The 23,395-nt window shown below is 63.2% G+C and overlaps 2 protein-coding genes across 3 annotated transcripts in view; one reads left to right on the top strand and one right to left on the bottom strand.

Moving 5' to 3' along the window:
* SHANK3 (SH3 and multiple ankyrin repeat domains 3) overlaps positions 1–8,235 on the top strand; it is a 55,760-nt gene extending 47,525 nt beyond the window's left edge. The window contains 1 exon segment of the mRNA XM_066184503.1: positions 6,302–8,235. Coding sequence (XP_066040600.1) covers positions 6,302–6,848 — 547 coding nt within the window. The 3' untranslated portion in view covers positions 6,849–8,235.
* Positions 8,236–20,556: 12,321 nt separating this feature from the next.
* MAPK8IP2 (mitogen-activated protein kinase 8 interacting protein 2) overlaps positions 20,557–23,395 on the bottom strand; it is a 30,089-nt gene continuing 27,250 nt past the window's right edge. For both annotated transcript variants that reach the window (XM_066182590.1, XM_066182591.1), the window contains 3 exons: positions 23,195–23,265; positions 22,106–22,204; positions 20,557–21,623 (listed from right to left, as the gene is read on the bottom strand). In XM_066182590.1, the coding sequence (XP_066038687.1) occupies positions 21,551–21,623; positions 22,106–22,204; positions 23,195–23,265 (243 nt within the window). In that variant the 3' untranslated portion in view covers positions 20,557–21,550. The remainder of the gene's footprint in view (positions 21,624–22,105; positions 22,205–23,194; positions 23,266–23,395) is intronic.

The raw sequence follows: 23,395 nt of genomic DNA, 5'->3' as shown, positions 1-23,395 counted from the left end.
GGTTCCTCCCTGGGCTCATCCCGAGGTTCATCCCGAGGTTTCTCTCAGGGCTCATCCCGAGGTTCCTCCCGGGGCTCATCCCACAGCTCCTGGGTTCGGGACAGCAGGAATTCCGTGTCCTGCTCCCACACCCGATCCCGGATCCTTGGGGATGGTCACAGCCCATCCATCCACTGGCAGGACCGGCATCAGGAAAAGTTAGGAGTGTTAGATCCTTGCCCAGTATCCCGGTCCCTTCCCAGTATCCATATTTGGTTCCCAGTATCCATTCCCAGTTCCCAGTATCCCTGTCCAGTTCCCAGTATCTATTCCCAGCTCCCAGTATCCATTCCCAGTTCCCAGTATCCATATTCAGTTCCCAGTATCTATTCCCAGTTCCCAGTATCTCCCTGTCCAGTTCCCAGTATCCCTGTCCAGTTCCCAGTATCCATTCCCAGTTCCCAGTATCCATATTCAGTTCCCAGTATCTATTCCCAGTTCCCAGTATCCATTCCCAGTTCCCAGTATCCCTGCCCAGTTCCCAGTATCTATTCCCAGCTCCCAGTATCCATATTTGGTTCCCAGTATCCCTGCCCAGTTCCCAGTATCTATTCCCAGCTCCCAGTATCCATTCCCAGCTCCCAGTATCCATTCCCAGCTCCCAGTATCCCTGCCCAGTTCCCAGTATCCCTGTCCAGTTCCCAGTATCCATTCCCAGTTCCCAGTATCCCTGCCCAGTTCCCAGGAAAAGCTGGGAGCAGGGTTAGGGTGAGGATTGGGATCAGGATCAGGATTAAGATTAGGATCAGACTTCGAGTTGGGATCAGGGTCGGGATCGGGATCAGGGTCAGGATCTCCTCTGAATTAGGATCAGGATTAGGATCAAGTCTGGGATCAGGGTTAAAGCTGGGGGCGGGTTTAGGGTCGGGACCAGGATCAAAATCAGCATCGGGGCCGGGTTTAGGGTCGGGATCAGGATCAAAATCAGCATCGGGGCCGGGTTTAGGGTCGGGACCAGGATCAAAATCAGCATCGGGGCCGGGTTTAGGGTCAGGATCAGGATCAAAATCAGCATCGGGGCCGGGTTTAGGGTCAGGACCAGGATCAAAATCAGCATCGGGGCCGGGTTTAGGGTCAGGATCAGGATCAAAATCAGCATCGGGGCCGGGTTTAGGGTCGGGGCCAGGATCAAAATCAGCATCGGGGCCGGGTTTAGGGTCAGGATCAGGATCAAAATCAGCATCGGGGCCGGGTTTAGGGTCAGGACCCGGATCAAAATCAGCATCGGGGCCGGGTTTAGGGTCGGGACCAGGATCAAAATCAGCATCGGGGCCGGGTTTAGGGTCAGGGCCAGGATCAAAATCAGCATCGGGGCCGGGTTTAGGGTCAGGACCAGGATCAAAATCAGCATCGGGGCCGGGTTTAGGGTCAGGATCAGGATCAAAATCAGCATCGGGGCCGGGTTTAGGGTCAGGACCAGGATCAAAATCAGCATCGGGGCCGGGTTTAGGGTCAGGATCAGGATCAAAATCAGCATCGGGGCCGGGTTTAGGGTCAGGACCAGGATCAAAATCAGCATCGGGGCCGGGTTTAGGGTCGGGACCAGGATCAAAATCAGCATCGGGGCCGGGTTTAGGGTCGGGACCAGGATCAAAATCAGCATCGGGGCCGGGTTTAGGGTCGGGGCCAGGATCAAAATCAGCATCGGGGCCGGGTTTAGGGTCAGGACCAGGATCAAAATCAGCATCGGGGCCGGGTTTAGGGTCAGGATCAGGATCAAAATCAGCATCGGGGCCGGGTTTAGGGTCAGGGCCAGGATCAAAATCAGCATCGGGGCCGGGTTTAGGGTCAGGGCCAGGATCAAAATCAGCATCGGGGCCGGGTTTAGGGTCGGGACCAGGATCAAAATCAGCATCGGGGCCGGGTTTAGGGTCACGGCCAGGATCAAAATCAGCATCGGGGCCGGGTTTAGGGTCGGGACCAGGATCAAAATCAGCATCGGGGCCGGGTTTAGGGTCGGGACCAGGATCAAAATCAGCATCGGGGCCGGGTTTAGGGTCAGGGTTAAGATGAAGATTAGGATCGGGTGAAGTTTAGGGTCAGATTTGGGGTTGAGATCAGAGTCAGCACCAGCGTCAGGGTTAGGATCAGGATCAGGGCGACGTTCAGGATCAGCTTTGGGGTCGGGATCAGGGGCAGAGTCAAGGCTGGGATCAGGTTTGCACTGGGGATCAGGGTTGGGATCAGGGTTGGGATCAGGCTCGGGATCAGGGTCAGGGTCAGGATCAGGTTTGGGATCAGGGTCGGGATCAGGATCAGGGTCAGGATCAGGGTCGGGATCAGGTTTTGGGTCATGTTTGGCATCAGCATTGGGGGAAGATCCATAGGAAGGTCAGGAAGATCCACAGGATCCACTGGCAGGAAGATCTCAGAGGAAGCTCCATAGCGAGGCTGGAAAAAGATCCTCCGGAAGGTTGGGAAAACCTCCATTGGAAGGTTGGAGGAAAATCCACAGGAAGGTCGGAAGAGATCCGTAGAAGGGCAGAGGAAGATCCATGAGAAGGTCGGGAAGACATCCATGGGAAGGTCAGGAAGATCCATAGGAAAGTCAGGAAGATCCATGGGAAGGTCAGGATGATCCATAAGAAGATTGGGAAGTGTCCGTAGGAAGGTTGGCAGAAGATCCAGAGGAAGATCCATCAGAAGGTTGGGAAAAGTTCCACACCCAGGTGGGAGAAAGGTGGGCGTGGCCACCTTTGGAATCCGCGATGGGAATCGCGGGGAAACAATTCCCAGGATTTGGGGGACACCACGGAACAATGGAGCAGCAGCACGGAGGCCTCGCCCAGGAACAGGGAACGATCCCAGTGACCCCAGGAATGATCCAAATAATCCCAGGAACGATCCCAACGATCCCAGGGATGATCCCAGAAATCCCAGAAATGATCCCACTGATCCCAGGAATGATCCCAGTGATCCCAGGAATGATCCCAGTGATCCCAGGAATGATCCCAGAAATCCCAGGAATGATCCCAGAAATCCCAGAAATGATCCCAGTGATCTCTTGAACAATCCCAGCGATCCCAGGAACGATCCAAATGATCCCAGGAACGATCCAAATAATCCTGGGAACAATCCCAGCGATCCCAGGGATGATCCCAGTGATCCCAGGAATGATCCCAGCAATCCCAGAAATGATCCCAGAAATCCCAGGAATGATCCCAGTGATCCAAGGAATGATCCAAATAATCCCAGGAATGATCCCAGCAATCCCAGAAGACGATCCCAGTGATCCCAGGAACGATCCCAGTGGTCGGCCACATCAGGCTCATCCATGGGAAAAACACCCGGATCCGTCGGAATCTCCAGGGCCGGGCCTTCCCAGCTGCCCCTCCCAGGGTTTTCCAGCAGATCCAGAACTTCCCCAGATCCAGGTGGGACACGGCCACGTCCCCGCACTTCCCATTCCGTGCCTCCTTCCTCGAGGACTTTTCCCTGCCGGAGCTTCCCGAAGGTGATTCCTTCTCCGCTGTGCCAGGGAAGCGGAAAAACGGGAACGATCAGGAAGAATGTGACTCAAAACATGGGAATTATCGGGAACGCGGCTGAAAAACTGGGAACTGTCAGGAGTGTGGCTCAAAAATGGGAATTACCAGGAACACGTCTTAAAAATGAGAATTATTGGGAACACAGCTCAGAAGTGGGAATCATCGGGAATGGGGCTCAAAACTGGGAATTATCCAGAACGTGGCTCAAAAAATGGGAATTGTCCGAAATGTGCCTCAAAAATGGGAATTTTCCGGAATGTGCCTCAAAAATGGGAATTACCAGGAACACGGCTCAAAAAATGGGAATTGTCCGGAATGTGGCTCAAAAAATGGGAATTACCCAGAATGTGGCTCAAAAATGGGAATTATCCGGAATGTGCCTCAAAAATGGGAATTGTCCGGAGTGTGGCTCAACAATGGGAATTATCCGGAACGTGGCTCATCCTGCGGATCTTCAGCCGAGCCGTGGATTTCTGGGATCCTCGGAGCTCATCAACATTCCCAAAGCCAGGAGGCGGCGTTGGTGGAGCCCAGCAGCATTCCAGAGCGTCCCGGTTTTCCGGGAGGGAGCTGAGATGGGAGGGCCCAGCCGGGGAGTGGCAGGGAAACTGAGGCACGGGGGATGCGGGAATTCCGTGGGATAGTTCCGGGGAGAAAGCAGAGTGGTAGGGATGGGATAATGGGATAATGGGATAATGGGATAATGGGATAATGGGATAATGGGATAATGGGATGGACCTCAAAACCCACCCAGGGACACCTCCCACCGTCCCAGGCTGCTCCCAGCCCCAGTGTCCAGCCTGGCCTTGGACATTCCAGGAATTCCAGGGGCAGCCGCAGCTTCCCTGGGAATTCCAACCCAACCAGGAATTCCCAATTCCCAAGATCCCAGCCCAATCTCCCCTTTCCCAGTGGGAAGCCGTTCCCTGTGTCCCGTCCCCTCCATCCCTTTCCCAAATTCCGGCTTCTCCTGGAGCCCCTCCAGGCCCTGGAATGTTCTGGAAGCTCTCCCTGGATCCTCCCCTTCTCCAGGAGAACATTCCCAGTTTTCCCAGCCTCTCTGATTATCTGGGATCCGCCCGGGGGCTCAGATCCCGTTCCCCGTCCATCCCGCGGGGACGACGACACGGTGGGGACACTCCCAAGGGGACGCTCAGGAGCCGCGTCCCCATCCAAGATTCCCACGGTGGCGCAGAGGGGACCCCGGCCCGGCCGCCCCCGGGCCCCTCAGGCCGCGCTGACCGCCGGGTGACCGTCACCGGGGGTGGCCATCCCGGGAAAACGCCGGGGGGTTCCTTCTTAGCCCGACTTTTCTCCGCCGGGTCGCTCCCGTCCCGGGTGGGAGCGGGATCAGCACGGGGTGGGTGATGTGGGGCAGGATGGGGCACAAGGTCCTTGTCCCCAGCCCTGGGGACATTTGGGGTGGCTCAGAGCCGTGCCAGGAGGGGCAGGACCGGCCAGGACCTTGTCCCCAGCCCTGGGGACATTTGGGTGGCTCAGAGCCGTGCCAGGAGGGGCAGGACCGGCCGGGACCTTGTCCCCAGCCCTGGGGACATTTGGGTGGCTCAGAGCCGTGCCAGGAGGGGCAGGACCGGCCAGGACCTTGTCCCCAGCCCTGGGGACATTTGGGTGGCTCAGAGGCGTGCCAGGAGGGGCAGGACCGGCCAGGACCTTGTCCCCAGCCCTGGGGACATTTGGGTGGCTCACAGCCGTGCCAGGAGGGGCAGGACCGGCCAGGACCTTGTCCCCAGCCCTGGGGACATTTGGGTGGCTCAGAGCCGTGCCAGGAGGGGCAGGACCGGCCAGGACCTTGTCCCCAGCCCTGGGGACATTTGGGTGGCTCACAGCCGTGCCAGGACAGCAGGACCGGCCAGGACCTTGTCCCCAGGGCTGGGGACATTTGGGTGGCTCAGAGCCGTGCCAGGAGGGGCAGGACCGGCCAGGACCTTGTCCCCAGCCCTGGGGACATTTGGGTGGCTCACAGCCGTGCCAGGACAGCAGGACCGGCCAGGACCTTGTCCCCAGCCCTGGGGACATTTGGGTGGCTCAGAGCCGTGCCAGGAGGGGCAGGACCGGCCAGGACCTTGTCCCCAGCCCTGGGGACATTCGGGGTGGCTCAGAGCCGTGGCAGGAGGGGCAGGACCGGCCGGGACCTTGTCCCCAGCCCTGGGGACATTTGGGTGGCTCAGAGCCGTGCCAGGAGGGGCAGGACCGGCCAGGACCTTGTCCCCAGCCCTGGGGACATTTGGGTGGCTCACAGCCGTGCCAGGAGGGCAGGATGGGGCACAAGGTCCTTGTCCCCAGCCCTGGGGACATTTGGGGTGGCTCACAGCCGTGCCAGGAGGGGCAGGACCGGCCAGGACCTTGTCCCCAGCCCTGGGGACATTCGGGTGGCTCAGAGCCGTGCCAGGAGGGGCAGGACCGGCCAGGACCTTGTCCCCAGCCCTGGGGACATTCGGGGTGGCTCACAGCCGTGCCAGGAGGGGCAGGACCGGCCAGGACCTTGTCCCCAGCCCTGGGGACATTCGGGGTGGCTCACAGCCGTGCCAGGAGGGGCAGGACCGGCCGGGAATCCCCACCCTGGAGGCGCTGCGGGAATCTTTGGGACATCCCCGGGCGGGGGATACCCCACTCGCGTCCCCTTTTACCCCCACGACCAACCCCAAATCTGTGTCCCCCGTTCCCAAACCCGGCCTCACCCCTTCCCTCTCCTCTCTCTCTCCTCTCTCTGTCTCTTCCCTCTCCCCCGTGCCCCCGGCCCGCTCTCTCCGCAGACTTTTCAGTAGTTTAGGCGAGCTCAGCACCATCTCGCAGCGCAGCTCCGGCACCACCTTCACCGTGCGGCCCGGCAGCCGCTACCCCGTCACCCGCCGCACGCCCAGCCCCGTCAAACCCGCCGCGCTGGAGCGGCCCGAGCCCCTCAGCACCGTCCGCCCCTACGGCCTGACCCCTCCGACCATCCTCAAATCCTCCAGCCTCTCCATCCCGCACGAGCCCAAGGAGGTGCGCTTCGTGGTGCGCAGCGTCAGCGCCCGCAGCCGCTCGCCGTCGCCGTCGCCGTCGCCGTCGCCGGCCCTGCACACGCTGCACCCGCCCCGGCCCTTCATGCAGAAGCCGCTGCACCTGTGGAACAAGTACGACGTGGGGGACTGGCTGGAGAGCATCAACCTGGTGGAGCACCGGGATAAGTTCGAGGACCACGAGATCGAGGGCACGCACCTGCCCGCGCTGACCAAGGAGGACTTCGTGGAGTTGGGGGTGACGCGCGTGGGGCACCGCATGAACATCGAGCGGGCGCTCAAGCAGCTGGTGGACAGCTGACCGCCGGCCGGAGCCGCCGCGGGGCGGGAGGGGGGAAAGGGGGGGACAGAAGGACGGGGCGGAGATTCCCGAGCCAAGAAAACCCACCTGGATTTTTCCTGGGTTTTTTTTTTTTTTTTGTTGTTGGTTTTTTTGGGGGTTTTGGGGTTTTTTTTCCTTTCTCCCTTCTCCCAGCACTGCACTGAGGGTGTGGAGCCTCCCCGCTCTCTCCCTCCTCCGCCCCAGGGCTCCCACCCCGCGCCGCCTCCGGAGCAGGAATGTTGCATGAAATTCCTCCTCGTTCCCCGGTTTGGTTTTGGTTGTTCTTCCCCTCAGAGGGTCTGGCCTGGAAAAGGCTCCCCGTGTGTCCCCCCCCTCGCCCCGCGGGGACAGGCAGGGGACACACACGCTGGTGGCACCTCCCCGGTGGCCCCTGCCAGGCTCTCTAGAGGTGGCCCAAGGTCCTGACGAGTCCCGGGGTGTCCCTGACGGGAGGTGGCCCCAAAATCCTGACGTCACCAAGTGTCCCTGGCAGGGTCAGAGGTGGCCCCAGGTCCTGTGTCCCCTCTCAGATGTCCCTGGCAGGGTCAGAGGTGGCCCCAGGTCCTGAACATCCCCTCCAAGTGTCCCTGGCAGGAGGTGGCCCCAAGTCCTGACACCCCTCCAAGTGTCCCTGGCAGAGTCAGAGGTGGCCCAAGGTCCTGTGTCCCACCCCCAGGTGTCCCTGGCACGGTCACAGTTGTCCCTGCCAGGCTTGGAGGTGACGCAAGGTCCTGTGCCACCCCAGGCGTCCCTGCCAGGAGGTGGCCCCAGGTCCTGTGTCCCCTCAGATGTCCCTGGCACGGTCAGGGGTGGCCCCAGGTCCTGACAAGTCTCAGGTGTCCCCGCCAGGAGGTGTCCCCCCCAGGTGTCCCCCCCAGGTGTCCCCCCCAGGTGTCCCCCCCAGGTGTCCCCCCCAGGTGTCCCCCCCAGGTGTCCCCGCTGGGCTCGGAGGCGGCGGCGGCTCCAGCGGCGCCATCCCGGACAGAAGGAAAAAAAAACAAAACAAAAAAAAAAAAGGACGAAAAAAGAAAGGAAAGGAAAAAAAAAAAAAGGAAGGAAAAGAAGGAAAACAAAACAAAGCCCAGAAGGGAAGAAGGAAGAGCCGGGCAAGCTCCAGCGGCGGCCGCGCCATCCCGAGCCGTGCCGGGCCGTGCCAGAAGAGCCCCCCACCGCTCCCCCCCAGGACTCTGAGCTGCTGCCGCCGGGCCGGGTGAGACGGAGCGAGGAGCGAGCGCATGGATCCAAGCATGTTCGGGAATGTCGGGAGGCCGGGGGGAGGGCGCAGACCCCGCGGCTAAAAACAAAAAAAACCACAAAAATTGGGGGGGGAGAAAAAAAGCAGCGTTGGCAACGTTCGGATGGGGGAGGGGTGGGTGGGAAAGGTTCGGTTTGCTCTGGGCTTGGGGGGGGGGTTGGTTTTGGGAGTTTTTCCCAAAAAAAAAAAAAAGGGAGAGGGAGGAGAGGGGGGGTGGAAAAAGCGTTGCTGGGGAAGAATTATTTAAAGAGAGCAGCTGATAAACCCCCAGGAGATAACGGATTACAGGATCCCCCCCCTAAAGACACACAAACCCCTTTCCCCCCTCCCAAAAACCAAATCCTGCTCATCCCCCGGTTTTTGCATCTTTTTAAGCAGCTCTATATTTGGAAAGAGAGATTATCTATATATCTGTATCTCCAGAGCTCGAGCCACCTGGGCTTTGTGGGGTTTTTTGGGGTTTTTTTTTTTGGGGGGGGGGGAGGTTAGGATGATTTTTTTTCTTTTTTTTCCTAAAAAAAAAAATGCAAAAAACGAAAATTTTAATATATATATATTCCTATCTCTGGAGTGGAGGAGACGCTCCCCCCCCCGGGGAGGGGGCGCCTCGTGGGAGTTTTTAAAGCGACTGAATGAATGTGAAAAAAAAACAAAACAAAACAAAACGAAGGAAAAAAAAAAAATCTTTTTAAACGTATTTTAAAAAAAAAAACCTTAAAATTCCCCCCGCCCCCCTCCCCCCGAGAAAAAAAAAACAAACAAACCAGGAGTTCTGGATTTGTAAAAGATTCAGAGAATCGTAAAAAAAAAATAAATATAAACCCCCCCAAGTTGGGTTTTGGGACACACCGAGTCTTCCAGGCACACAGCAGGGCTTGTGTCCCCAATTTTTGGGGCTGGTGGTGGCCTTGGGGACACCGATGGGGGTTTTTTTTTGGGGGGGGGGGGTGACATTGCCAGGATCCCGGTGTCCCCAAGTGTCCCCCCGGTGCCAGCACCACCCGCGTTGTCCCCTGGGCTGGGTTGGCCCGGCTGGCCGGGAGGGGAGGGCTCGGTGCTCCCAAAAAAAAGAAACAAACCAAACCGAGACCCCCCCCAGGAAGGCATTAAAAAAACAAAACAGAAAAAAAAAACAACAAAACAAAACACAAAAAAAAAATTTCTCTTTTTGTGGTGCTAAGAGGGGAGGAGGACAGGGGAGCTTCGGCCCGACCCCTCGACCGTCCCCGAACCTTTCCGGAATTGCCAGGGAAAAAAACAAAAAAGGGGGAAAAAAACGGGGAAAAAGGGGGAAAGGGCTCCGGGATCCTGCGGGACACTGGGATGTCCCCAGGGTGTCCCCAGGGTGTCCCCAGGGTGTCCCCAGGGTGTCCCCTGACCTGTGCCAGGTCACTGGGATGTCCCCAGGGTGTCCCCGGGATGTCCCTTGCCCTTCGCCAGGCTCTGAGATGTCCCCGGGATGTCCCCGGGATGTCCCCTGCCCTGTGTCAGGCCACAGGGATGTCCCTGGGATGTCCCCAGGATGTCCCCGGGATGTCCCCAGGATGTCCCCTGACCTGTGTCAGGCCACAGGGATGTCCCCAGGGTGTCCCCTGTCCTGTGTCAGGTCACTGGGATGTCCCCGGGATGTCCCCGGGATGTCCCCTGACCTGTGTCAGGCCACAGGGATGTCCCTGGAATGTCCCCAGGATGTCCCCGGGATGTCCCCGGGATGTCCCCTGACCTGTGTCAAGCCACAGGGATGTCCCTGGGATGTCCCCGGGATGTCCCCTGCCCTGTGTCAAGCCACAGGGATGTCCCTGGGATGTCCCCGGGATGTCCCCGGGATGTCCCCTGCCCTGTGTCAGGGCACAGTGATGTCCCCAGGGTGTCCCCGGGATGTCCCTTGCCCTGTGTCAGGGCACAGGGATGTCCCTGGGATGTCCCCAGGATGTCCCCGGGATGTCCCCTGCCCTGTGCCAGGCACCGGGATGTCCCCAGGAGGGTCCCCGGTGCCACCTCCTTGTCCCCGAGCCCTCACCCCGCGTGGCGACACCCGGAGTTGTCGGGAAGCCACCGGGGGTGGGTGGCCTGTCCCTCTGTCCCCGGCTGCCACCCCGCTGTCCCTAACCCGGGACGTGTCCCCAATTCCCCGGGACACGGGGAGCGACCAGCCGGGAAAAACAAATCCCGGGAAAAAACAACCCCCGGGAATCCCGGACACCTGCCCGAGCCCTCACCTGCGCCACCGCGGGTGTCCCCGCGGCCCCGCCAGGTGTCCCCAGCGGCGGGAATGCCGAGCTCAGGTCCTGCCCCTCGGCCGCGTCCCCGCTGTCCCCGCCGTGTCGCCAGTGTCCCCTCCCCGCCCCAGCGCCCGTTGTCCCCAGATCTGCCCCGCTGTGTCACCGAGTGTCACCTTCGGCCCCAAATCCTCTGTGCCTGTCCCCACCTGAAGGTCACCTGCTCGCAACCCGCCCTGCTGTGTCCCCAAATCTGGCCCCACCCCGTGCCCTGCCCCTCTGTCCCCAAATCTGTCCCAATTGTCCCCAAATCCATCCCAACTGTCCCCAAATCTGCCCCACCTCTGCCCCCAAATCCGTCCCAACTGTCCCCAAATCTGCCCCACCTCTGTCCCCAAATCCGTCCCAACTGTCCCCAAATCCGTCCCTACTGTCCCCAAATCTGCCCCACCTCTGTCCCCAAATCCGTCCCAACTGTCCCCAAATCTGCCCCACCTCTGTCCCCAAATCCGTCCCTACTGTCCCCTAATCTGCCCCACCCTGTGCCCTGCCACCTCTGTCCCCAAATCCATCTCAGCTGTGTCCACAAATCCATCCCAACTGTCCCCAAATCCGTCCCAACTGTCCCCAAATCCAACCCACCTGTGTCCCCAAATCCATCCCGTGTCCCCAAATCCGTCCCCACCTCTGTCCCCAAATCCATCTCAGCTGTGTCCCCAAATCCATCCCACCTGTGTCCCCAAATCCGTCCCAACTGTCCCCAAACCCATCCCACCCACATCCCCCGAATCCATCCCATCCCAGCTCTGCTCCCAGATCCCTCCCGGCTCCCATCCTTCATCCCAGATCCCAGTTCCCTTCGCCCATCCCATCCCGTGCCACCCTCCTGTCACCTCCGCTCCGTGTCCCCCGTGTCCCCCGTGTCCCCTGTGTCCCCCGGCCACCTCCCTCCCTCTCCCCGAGCCCCGCATGGAACCGGAGCGCGCCGCGCATCCCGGGATTCCCGGCGGGAATGTCGCATGCGGGAATGTCGCAGGCCGGGAATGTCGCATGCCGGGAATGCGGGAATGTCGCATGCCGGGAATGTCGCACGCCGGGATTCCCGGCGGGAATGTCGCATGCCGGGATTCCCGGCAGGAATGTCGCACGCCGGGATTGCCGGCGGGAATGTCGCATGCCGGGATTGCCGGCGGGAATGTCGCACGCGGGAATGTCGCACGCTGGGATCCCCGGCGGGAATGTCGCACGCGGGAATGTCGCACGCTGGGATCCCCGGCGGGAATGTCGCATGCCGGGATTGCCGGCGGGAATGTTGCACGCCGGGATTCCCGGCGGGAATGTCGCACGCCGGGAATGTCGCACGCCGGGATCCCCGGCGGGAATGTCGCATGCCGGGATTCCCGGCGGGAATGTCGCACGCCGGGAATGTCGCAGGCCGGGATTCCCGGCGGGAATGTCGCACGCCGGGATCCCCGGCGGGAATGTCGCAGGCCGGGATTCCCGGCGGGAATGTCGCACGCCGGGAATGTCGCATGGCGGGCGGAGCAGGTGGCGGCGGCTCCTTCCCGGGCTGTGGGATTGGGGAATTCCCGGGAATTCCTTCGGCTGTCACTTCCCGAGGCTGCTCAGGTGGGGCACCCCGCCCTGGCACCTGGCTGTCCCCGCCCTGGGGACACCGGGGTCCCCCCGCGCCCCTCCCGAGGTCCCCGCACGGCCACCGCTGGTCCCCGCTGTGACACCCTTGTGTCCGCTTGGGGCTGCCGCTCGGCACGGCCCGGCACTGACCGCACTGACCGCAGTGACCGCGGTGACCGCACTGACCGCAGTGACCACGGTGACCACGGTGACCGCACTGACCGCAGTGACCACGGTGACCGCAGTGACCACGGTGACCGCACTGACCACGGTGACCACGGTGACCGCAGTGACCACGGTGACCGCGGTGACCACGGTGACCGCACTGACCACGGTGACCGCAGTGACCACACTGACCGCACTGACTGCACTGACCACGGTGACCGCAGTGACCACGGTGACCGCAGTGACCACGGTGACCGCAGTGACCACGGTGACCGCAGTGACCGCAGTGACCACGGTGACCGCACTGACCGCACTGACCGCACTGACCGCACTGACCACGGTGACCGCACTGACCACGGTGACCGCAGTGACCACACTGACCGCACTGACTGCACTGACCACGGTGACCGCACTGACCACGGTGACCGCACTGACCACGGTGACCGCAGTGACCACACTGACTGCACTGACCGCACTGATCACGGTGACCGCAGTGACCACGGTGACCGCACTGACCGCAGTGACCACGGTGACCGCAGTGACTACGGTGACCGCACTGACCGCACTGACCACGGTGACCGCACTGACCACGGTGACCGCAGTGACCTCACTGACCGCACTGACCACAGTAACCACGGTGACCGCACTGACCGCACTGACCACACTGACCGCAGTGACTACGGTGACCGCAGTGACCGCACTGACCACACTGACCGCAGTGACTACGGTGATCGCACTGACTGCACTGACCGCACTGACCACGGTGACCACGGTGACCGCACAGACCGCACTGACCACAGTGACCACACTGACCGCACTGACCGCACTGACCACACTGACCACACTGACCGCAGTGACTGCACTGACCGCACTGACCACACTGACCGCAGTGACTGCACTGACCGCACTGACCACAGTGACCGCACTGACCGCACTGACCGCACTGACCACCCTGCCTGACCACACTGACCGCACTGACCGCAGTGACCACAGTGACCACAGTGACCGCAGTGAGCGCAGTGACCGCACTGACTGCACTGACCGCACTGACCGCACTGACCACCCTGCCTGGCCACCCCTGCCCACCCTGCCTGACTCTGCCTGGCACCGACCACCCTGCCTGCCCACCCTGCCCACCGTGCCCACCCTGCCTGGCACTGCCTGGCACTGACCACTCTGCCTGGCACTGACCACCCTGCTTGACCACCCCTGCCCACCCTGCCTGTCCCTCTGTCCCCGCCCCGTCCCTATCCCCATCCCCTCCCTCCCCACCTCCCCGCACCCCCCCGGGCCCCCCCCGGCAGCCCCGGGCGTCCCCTGGGTGTCCCCTGGGTGTCCCCGACGCCCCGGAGTCCCCCCGGTGTCCCCCGTCGTGGGCGCGGGGACTCCGCCCGGCGCTGCCCCTTCTCCCGGGGCGCGCCCCGCGGGTGACACGGGGCTCGCGGTGGAAGGTGACAGTGGCGACCTGAGCCGCGGGCAGCCCGGCGACAATCCCCGCCGGCTGTCCCCGGGTCTCCGGCCCCGTTCCCGCAGCTGTTTTTTGGGGCCGCTGCCGAGACCCCCGCCCGCGGCCGCCTCTCGCCGCCGAGAGGCCCAAAAAAAAAAAACCCCGCGGAGCGCAACCGCTCCCGCGCTAAGCTGGCTCTGGGACAGGAGAGCTGAGACGCCTTCTCGCCATTTCGGAGGAGCCTTCCTCTCCCTCCTCCTCCTCCTCCTCCTCCTCCTCCTCTCCCTCCGCGCCCGCGGAGGGTGGAAATGGCGGTGCCCGCTCCGCGCCCGCGGAGCCGCGGCCGTGCCCGCGCCGGGCCCCCCTCCAGCTCCCGCTGAAGCAGCTGCAGCCGTACCTGTGTTGGCGGACACTGAGTGTCCCCCGCCGCCGCGGGGACACCACGGCTCGTCCCAGTCAGGCGCCACGCCAGAGAAGGCGACTTCCACCCGCGCTGCCCCGGCCCCGGCACCGCCCGGGGCTGCCGCCGACCCGCCCGGGGTGTCCCCGCAGGGTCCCCGTCCTGCTGGCCCTGTGCCCTGTCCCGTTTGTCCCTGTCCCCTTGTCCCGTTTATCCCTGTCCCGTTTATTCCTTGTCCTGCTTTATCCCTGTCCCCTTGTCCCGCTCATCCCTGTCCCCAGTGCCACCCATCCCTGTCCCCTTGTCCCGTTTATCCCTGTCCCGTTTATTCCTTGTCCCGCTCGTCCCTGTCCCCAGTGCCACCCGTCCCTGTCCCCTTGTCCCGTTTATTCCCTGTCCCATTTGTCCCTGTCCCCTGCCCCACTCATCCCCGTCCCGTTGTCCCATCGATCCCTGTCCCCTCTGCCATTTGTCCCTGTCCCCCGGCCCACTCATCCCTGTCCCGTTCATCCCTGTCCCCCGTCCCATTAATTCCTGTCCCCAGCCCTGCTCATCCCTGTCCCCTGTGCCACTCATCCCTGTCCCCTGTCCAGTTCGTCCCTGTCCCCCGCCCTCCTCATTTCTGTCCCCTGTCATGCCCATCCCTGTCCTTTGTTGACTCTTGTCCCCCGTCCTTGCCCACCCCTGTCCCTGTCCCCTGCCCACCCCTGTCCCTGTCCCCTGCCCACCCCTGTCCCTGTCCCCTGCCCACCCCTGTCCCCTGTCCTGCCCACCCCTGTCCCTGTCCCCTGCCCACCCCTGTCCCTGTCCCCTGCCCACCCCTGTCCCCTGTCCTGCCCACCCCTGTCCCTGTCCCCTGCCCACCCCTGTCCCCTGTCCTGCCCACCCCTGTCCCTGTCCCCTGCCCACCCCTGTCCCTGTCCCCTGCCCACCCCTGTCCCCTGTCCTGCCCACCCCTGTCCCTGTCCCCTGCCCACCCCTGTCCCCTGTCCCTCGCCCACCCCTGTCCCCTGTCCTGCCCACCCCTGTCCCCTGTCCTGCCCATCCCTGTCCCTGTCCCCTGCCCACCCCTGTCCCTGTCCCCTGCCCACCCCTGTCCCCTGTCCCCTGCCCACCCCTGTCCCTGTCCCCTGCCCACCCCTGTCCCTGTCCCCTGCCCACCCCTGTCCCCTGTCCTGCCCATCCCTGTCCCTGTCCCCTGCCCACCCCTGTCCCTGTCCCCTGCCCACCCCTGTCCCCTGTCCTGCCCACCCCTGTCCCCTGTCCCCTGCCCACCCCTGTCCCCTGTCCCCTGCCCACCCCTGTCCCTGTCCCCTGCCCACCCCTGTCCCCTGCGCTGCCACGGGGATGTGGCAGATCTGGACGAGGGACTTCCAAAAGGACATCAGGGTCCCCGGGCGAACTGGCTTCGCCCGGGGTGGCCCCTCCAGCTGCCAGCACAGTCCCCCCGTGTCCCCTCCGTGTCCCCTCCGTGTCCCTCCACACCCCGCGGTGACACCGTGCCCGCAGCCGGGGTCACTCACGGTGTGGCGGTGTCACCGCCAGGACCCCCCGGCGCCCCACGGCCTCGGTCCGGTCCCGCGGCCGTTCCCAAAGCGCTGCCGTCCCCTTCCCGCGGGGACAGAGCCACTCCCGGTGTCCCCGGGCGCTGTCCCCGCTCCGGCCATGCCACCAGCCCGCTCCGGACATCTCAGAGCCAGGGCCACCTCGCCTTTGGAAAAGCCATCCGGGAGAAGGCAGAGCAGGAGCCCAAGTGACCCCTGACCCCGGCCTGACCCCCAGGTCACACTGACCCCCGGGTCACACTGACCCCTGGGTCACACTGACCCCTTGGTCACACTGACCACTCGGTCACACTGACCCCCGGGCCAAACTGACCACGGGGTCACACTGACCCCTTGGTCACACTGACCCCCAGGTCACACTGACCACTCGGTCACACTGACCACTCCGTCACACTGACCCCTCGGCCCCGAGTTACACTGACCCTTGGGTTACACATACCCTTGGGTCACACTGACCCCTTGACCCTGGGTCACACTGACCACTGGGTCACACTGACCCCCGGGTCACACTGACCCCTCAGACACAGTGACCACTCGATCACAACTGACCCCTCGGCCACGCCAACCCATCGGCCACACTGACCCCTTAGTCGCCCCCAGCTCTGCCAACCCCTGGGTCACACTGACCCCTTGGTCACAACAACGCATCGGCCATGCCAAGCCTTTGGCCGCACTGACCCCTCGGCCCTGGGTCACGCTGACCCCTCGGCCATGCCAATCCCGGGGTCACGCTGACCCCTCGGCCATGCCAACCCATCGGCTGTGCCGACCCCTTGGCCACGTTGACCCTTTGGCCACACTGACCCTTTGGCCGTGCCAACCCCCTGGTCATGCCTTGGCCACGCCAACCCATTGGCCATGCCGGCCCCTTGACCACACCGACCCTTCGGCCATGCCAAGCCATCGGCCGTGCCAAACCCTTGGCCACACCAACCCGTCGGCTGTGCCAAGCCCTTGGTCAGCCCTCAGACCCACTGACCCCTCGGCCACGCCGACTCACCAGCCGTGCTGACCCTTTAAACGCCCTTGGCCATGTCAATCCTTCGGCCACGCCAAACCATCGGCCGTACTGACCCCTTGACCACCCCTCGGCCCCTTGGCCATGCCAACCCTTCGGCCACGCCAACCCATCAGCCATGCTGAGCCCTCGGCCACGCCAACCCCTCGGCCACGCCAATCCATCGGCCGTGCCAAGTCCTTGACCACACCTCAGCCCTTTGGCCGTGCCAGCCCCTCGGCCGTGCCGACCCCTTGACCACCCCTTGGCCCTTTGGCCATGCCAGCCCTTCGGCCAAGCCAACCCACTGGCCGTGCTGACCCCTTGACCACCCCTTGGCCCTTTGGCCATGCCAGCCCTTCGGCCAAGCCAACCCACTGGCCGTGCTGACCCTTTGGCTGCCTCCTTGGCCACGCCAACCCCTCGGCCGTGCCAATCCTTTGACCGCCCCTCAACCACGCCAACCCCTTGGCCACGCCAATCCACTGGCCGTGTTGACCTTTGGCCGCACCAACCCATCGGCCGTGCCGACCCTTTGACCGCCCCTCGGCCACGCCAACCCCTCGGCCATGTCAAGCCCTTGACCGCTTCTTTGCCAGGCCAACCCCTTGGCCACGCCAACCCCTTGGCCACGGCGACCCATTGGCCAGCTTGACCCCTTGGCCACACCGACCTGTTGGCCGTGCCGACCCCTTGACCATCCCTAGGCCACGCCAACCTCCTGGCCTTGCCAACCCCTCGGCCACGCCAAGCCCTTGACCACTTCTTTGCCAGGCCAACCCCTTGGCCACGCCAACCCATCGGCCGTGCCGACCCCTTGACCGCGCCAAGCCCTCAGCCACACCAACCCCTCGGCCGTGCCGACCTCTTGGCCACCCTTGGCCACGCCAACCCCTTGGCCACGCCAACCCATCGGCCATGCCAAGCCCTTGACCACTTCTTTGCCAGGCCAACCCCTCGGCCACGCCAACCCCTCGGCCGCGCCGACCCTTCGACCACCGCTTGGCCTCTCGGCCACGCCGACCCCTTGACCGCCCCTCGGCCGCACCGACCCCTCGGCCGTGCTGCCCCCGCGGCCACGCCGCGCCCGGGGCCACGCCGCCCTGGGCCGCGGCGGTTTTACTGTGATTCCTCTCATGGCTTCTCCACCACTCGGGTTTTTCCCGCTGTACAAAGGGAGACACTTTTCCTTTTTCTTTTCTTCTTCTTCCCCCGCCGCCGCCGCCGCCGCCGCTTCCAAAGGGGTTTTTTTGTCCCCCCTCCCTTCCTCCCCTACAAGCTGTCGATATTTTTTTCCGTTGTCCAGCCCGGCGCCATCGCCTTTCTTCCTCACCCTTTTCCATCCGCCTGTTACCCCGACTGTGACAAAGAGCAAAAAACAAACAAATAAAGAACCCCCCCCCCCACCTCGGGTCACTCAGCTCTCCCCCCCAGCCCGGGGTGGGGTTGGATGGACCCCCGCCAAACCCCCACCGGCGGCGGGGCCGCTGTCCGGCCGGCCGGCCGCTCTCCGGCCACGCCCTCACTGCCCATGCATGCGCCACGCCCTCACGCCCGCTGCATGTGCACAGCCCGGCCCTGCCACACTCTCGGTTCCGTCCCCACGCCCCCAAAAACAAAAACCCCCCACCCCGTCCCCCCCTTCCTCTCGAAGCCGGACTCACCTGTGGGTTTTCGTTGACGTTTTTAATTTCCCAGGGTCAGTTTGAACTTCACCCTTAATTTTGTAACGGATTTTCGGAGGAGCTTTCTCCTTCTCCGGAGTCACGGAGGTGCGGCCATTCGCCTCCCGCCCTTGACGTTGTGATACACATCCCTCCCCACCCCCCACACACAGAGATCTATGTTTCTTATATTATATTATTATTATTATTATTATTAATTATTATTATTATTATTATGTAATAAATTTATAAGAAAGCTCCGCCTGGTGCTGTGGTCGATGGGGATCCCGGGGGTGGTCGCGGCCCTGCACAAAGGGGAGACCTCGAGGGGGGATTTTGGGGTGTCCCAGCTGAATTTTGGGGTGTCCCCGGTTGAATTTTGGGGTGTTCCTGGGTGAATTTTGGGGTGTTCCTGGGTGAATTTTGGGGTGTCCCAGCTGAATTTTGGGTGTTCCTGGGTGAATTTTGGGGTGCCCCGGTTGAATTTTGGGATGTCTCCAGTCAAATTTCGGGGTACCCCAGTTGAATTATGGGGTTTCCCAGCTGAATTTTGGGGTGTCCCCAGTTGAATTTTGGGGTGTCCCCAGTTGAATTTTCGGGAGTCCCCAGTTGAATTTTGGGGTGATCCTGGGTGAATTTTGGGGTGTTCCTGGGTGAATTTTGGGGAGTCCCAGCTGAATTTTAGGGTGTCCCCAGTTGAATTTTGGGGTGCCCCGGTAGAATTTTGGGATGTCCCCAGTTAAATTTCGGGGTACCCCAGTTGAATTATGGAGTTTCCCAGTTGAATTTTGAGGTGTCCCCAGTTGAATTTTGAGGTGTCCCCGGTTAAATTTTGGGGTGTCCCTGGTGGAATTTTGGGGTGTCCCCAGATGAATTTTGGGGTGTCCCTGGTGGAATTTTGGGGTGTCCCCGGTTGAATTTCGAGGTTTTAATTTTGGGGATATTCCTGACTAAAATTTGAGGTGCCCCGGATGATTTTTGGGGTGTTTCCTGGATGAGTTTTGGGGGGCCCTGGATTAATTCTGGGGTGTTTCCTGGATAATTTTTGGGGTGTCCCCTGTTGAATTTTGAGGAGCCCCAGCTGAATTTTGGGGTGTCCCCAGTGAAATTTTGGGGTGCCCCTGGCCCAATTTTGGGGTGTTCCAAGTAGAATTTTGGGGTGTCCTTGGCTGAATTTTGGGATGTCCCTGTTGAGTTTTGGGGTGTCCCCAGCTGAATTTTGGGGGATCCTGGGGGGACACGGACAAGGGACAAAGGGACAAAGGGACAAAGGGAAGGGGCTGGGGGTCCCCACTTTTCTGGGTGTCCCCAACTCACCTGAGTGTCCAACCCTGCACCAGATGTCCCCAACAGTGTCCCCAGCAGTGTCCCAGCACTGTCCCAGCTGTGTCCCCAAAACTGTCCCGGCAATGTCCCCAACACTGAGCACTGTCCCCAGCAGTGTCCCAGCAGTGTCCCCAGCTTTGTCCAGCAGTGTCCCACCGCGCGTCCCCAGCAGTGTCCCCACCAGTCCCCAACACTGTCCCCAGCACTGTCCAGGAGTGTCCCAGCACTGTCCCAGCTGTGTCCCCACCACCAGCAGTGTCCCCAACACTGTCCCCAGCAGTGTCCCCAGGATTGTCCCCAGCACTGTCCAGCAGTGTCCCCACCAGTCCCCAACACTGTCCAGCAGTGTCCAGCACTGTCCCAGCACTGTCCCCACCACTGTCCCCACCACCAGCAGTGTCCCCAACACTGTCCAGCAGTGTCCCCATCACCATCCCCACCCCCAGCAGTGGCCCTGCAGTGTCCCCAAAAGTGTCCAGCAGTGTCCCAACACTGTCCCAGCAGTGTCCCCAACGCCATCCCAGCAGTGTCCCAGCAGTGTCCCAAACACCATCGCCAATACTGTCCCCAACATTGTCCAGCAGTGTCCCACCGCATGTCCCCAGCAGCGTCCCAGCTGTGTTCCAGCACTGTCCCCACCCCCAGCAGTGTCCCCAGCACCGTCCAGCAGTGCCCAGCACTGTCCCAGAACTGTCCCCAACACTGTCCCAGCAGTGTCCCCATCACTGTCCCCAGAAGTGTCACCAGCAGTGTCCCCAACACTGAGCACTGTCCCCAGCACTGTCCCAGCACTGTCCCCACCCCCAGCAGTGTCCCCAGCACCGTCCAGCAGTGCCCAGCACTGTCCCAGAACTGTCCCCAACACTGTCCCAGCAGTGTCCCCATCACTGTCCCCAGAAGTGTCACCAGCAGTGTCCCCAACACTGTCCAGCAGTGTCCCCATCACTGTCCCCAGAAGTGTCACCAGCAGTGTCCCCAACACCGTCCCCGCAGTGTCCCCGCAGGGTCCCCGGCTCACACCAAGCATATATTTTATTGAAAGACCAAGTGGGTGACAACGGCGTGGGGACAATCCGGGGCTGGCACGGTGGCTCGGGGGGGGCTCCTCTGGCTGCTGCTGAGTTACAGATAAATATCGGGACATCGAGCGGGTGGCGAGAGAGTCACGATAGCGGCTGGGCGACAGGGGCCGAAGCGAGGGACCACCAGGCACAGCCGTGAGGAGGGGGCGGCCCCGGGACCCCCCCCGCGGGAGCCCGGTGGTGGCGGGAGGGGACAGCCGGGGACACCGGGGGCAGCACACCTGGGGACAGGTTCCTTCTTTTTTTCGGGGGGGGGAGGGGGTGGCAGCGAGGGTTTGGGGGTGTCCCCGTTCCCCCCCTGAGCTGTCCCCGCGCCCCCCCACCCCCCACCCCGGTGCCATCCCCCCACTGTCCCCGCGGTGTCCCCAAGGCCCCCGCTGTCCCCGCCCCGGGCTGGCCGTGCTCATGCAGGGGGCGCTGCTCTGGTTGTGTCACCCCCCGGCTGGGCTGTGTCACCTCCCCCCCGCCCCCCTCGAGGGGACCCCCGGCCCAGGGGGGTGTGGGGGGCACTGGGGGGGGGACACGGGTCAGCCGGAGCCTCTGGGGGTGACACGGAGTCCCTGGGGTGACACGGAGAGGCCTCGGGGGTGACACAGAGCCCCTGGGTGTCACACAGAGAGTCCGTGGGGTGACACAGAGCCCCTGGGGTGACACAGAGCCCCTGGGTGTCACACAGAGAGTCCGTGGGGTGACACAGAGCCCCTGGGGTGACACAGAGCCCCTGGGTGTCACACAGAGCCCTTGAGGTGACACAGAAGTGTCACACGCAGAGCCCCCGGGGTGTCACACAGAGCCCCTGGTGTCACCTGGGGGTGACACAGAATCCCCGGGGTGTCACACACAGAGCCCCCGGGTGTCACAGCCCCCCCCGGGTGTGTCACCCCCCCCAGAGCCGGCGGGCGGGTTCGGGGGGCGGCGGTGCCCCCCTACTCCAGGTAGATGTCCTCTGTGGGGCAGGCGTACTCCAGGTGCTCCTGGTAATATTCCTGAAACGCCCGGCTGGGGGCGGGGGACACAGGGGAGGGGGCGTCAGGGAGGGGAGGGCACAGGGAGGGGCACCCCCCGACCCACCGAGACCCCCACAAACGGCTGTTGGTCCCCCAAAAGCTGCCACAGCCGGACCCACAGCCCCCCCAGACCCCCAAAGGTGGCACCCCCAATGCCCCCATCCCCTGCCCCCCAGAGCCCTGTCCCCCCATGTCCCCCGTGCCCCCCCTGTGTCCCCCTGTGTCCCCCCATGCCCCCTGTCCTCTCTGTCCCCCCCTCGTGTCCCCCATACCCCCTGTCCCCCCATGTCCCCCATGCCCTTCATGCTCCCCGTGTCCCCCCTGTCCCCCGGTGTCCCCCAGTGTCCCCCGGTGTCCCCCGTGTCCCCCCTGTCCTCCCAAAACCCCTGTCACTCCCCGTGCCCCCCGTCCCCCCATGCCCCCCTGTCCTCTCTGTCCCCCCGTGTCCCCCCGGTGTCCCCCGTGTCCCCGTACCCGACACACTCGGCCACGTGTCTCATGGACTCCTGGGACACGAACACGTGGCAGGCGAAGCGGCTCAGCACCGGGTGCTTGGTGATGAACCCGAAATAGCTGCGGGGTTTGGGGGGGCACGGGCTCAGGGGGGCACCCCCAAACCTGCCCCCGGTACCCCCAAACCTGCCCGGGGTACCCAAAACCTGCCCCAGGGTACCCCAAACCTGCCCCCGGGCACCCAAAACCTGCCCGGGGTACCCAAAACCTGCCCCAGGGTACCCCAAACCTGCCCCCGGGTACCCCCAAACCTGCCCCGGGAACCCAAAACCTGCCCCCGGTACCCCCAAACCTGCCCGGGGTACCCAAAACCTGCCCCAGGGTACCCCAAACCTGCCCCCGGGTACCCCCAAACCTGCCCCGGGAACCCAAAACCTGCCCCCGGTACCCCCAAACCTGCCCGGGGTACCCAAAACCTGCCCCAGGGTACCCCAAACCTGCCCCCGGGTACCCCCAAACCTGCCCCCGGGTACCCCCAAACCTGCCTCCGGTACCCCCAAACCTGCCCCGGGCTACCCAAAACCTGCCCGGGGTACCCAAAACCTGCCCCAGGGTACCCCAAACCTGCCCCCGGGTACCCCCAAACCTGCCCGGGCTACCCAAAACCTGCCCCAGGGTACCCCAAACCTGCCCCCGGGTACCCCCAAACCTGCCTCCGGTACCCCCAAACCTGCCCCGGGCTACCCAAAACCTGCCCGGGGTACCCAAAACCTGCCCCAGGGTACCCCAAACCTGCCCCCGGGTACCCCCAAACCTGCCCGGGCTACCCAAAACCTGCCCCAGGGTACCCCAAACCTGCCCCCGGGTACCCCCAAACCTGCCCCGGGCACCCAAAACCTGCCCCCGGTACCCCCAAACCTGCCCCAGGTGTGGGGTCTGCAAGGGGACACCCCCGGAGCCCCCTGACAGCCACCCCGGGGGGAGCAGGAGTGGCACCGTGGGTGGCCCTGGATGGGGTGGGGGTCCCTTGGGCTGCCCCTGGGTGGGGTGAGGGTTTTTTGGGGTGCCCCTGGGCGGGTGGGGGTCCCTGGGGTGCCCCGGGGGTCTCACCAGCTGTTCCGGGGGTGGCACCCGCAGAAGGAGATGTTCTTCATCTGGAAGAAGTGGCTGCAGCGCTCCAGCTGGGGCAGGACGGGAGGGGGGGGGGGGTCAGGGCTGGGGGCCCAGAGCCCCCCAAAATATCCCTGACACCCCCCCAACTCAGCACCGGCCCCCAAACCCACAGCCCCGCACCCTTCACCCGCTGGGCAC

The sequence above is a fragment of the Chamaea fasciata genome, unplaced genomic scaffold (genome assembly GCF_029207755.1).
Source record: "Chamaea fasciata isolate MVZ Bird 193981 ecotype frontalis unplaced genomic scaffold, bChaFas1.0.hap1 SCAF_5, whole genome shotgun sequence".
NCBI classification, from domain to species: Eukaryota; Metazoa; Chordata; class Aves; order Passeriformes; family Sylviidae; genus Chamaea; species Chamaea fasciata.
The sequence above is the reverse complement of the archived record's forward strand: the minus strand, read 5'-3'. Positions and strand labels throughout refer to the sequence as shown.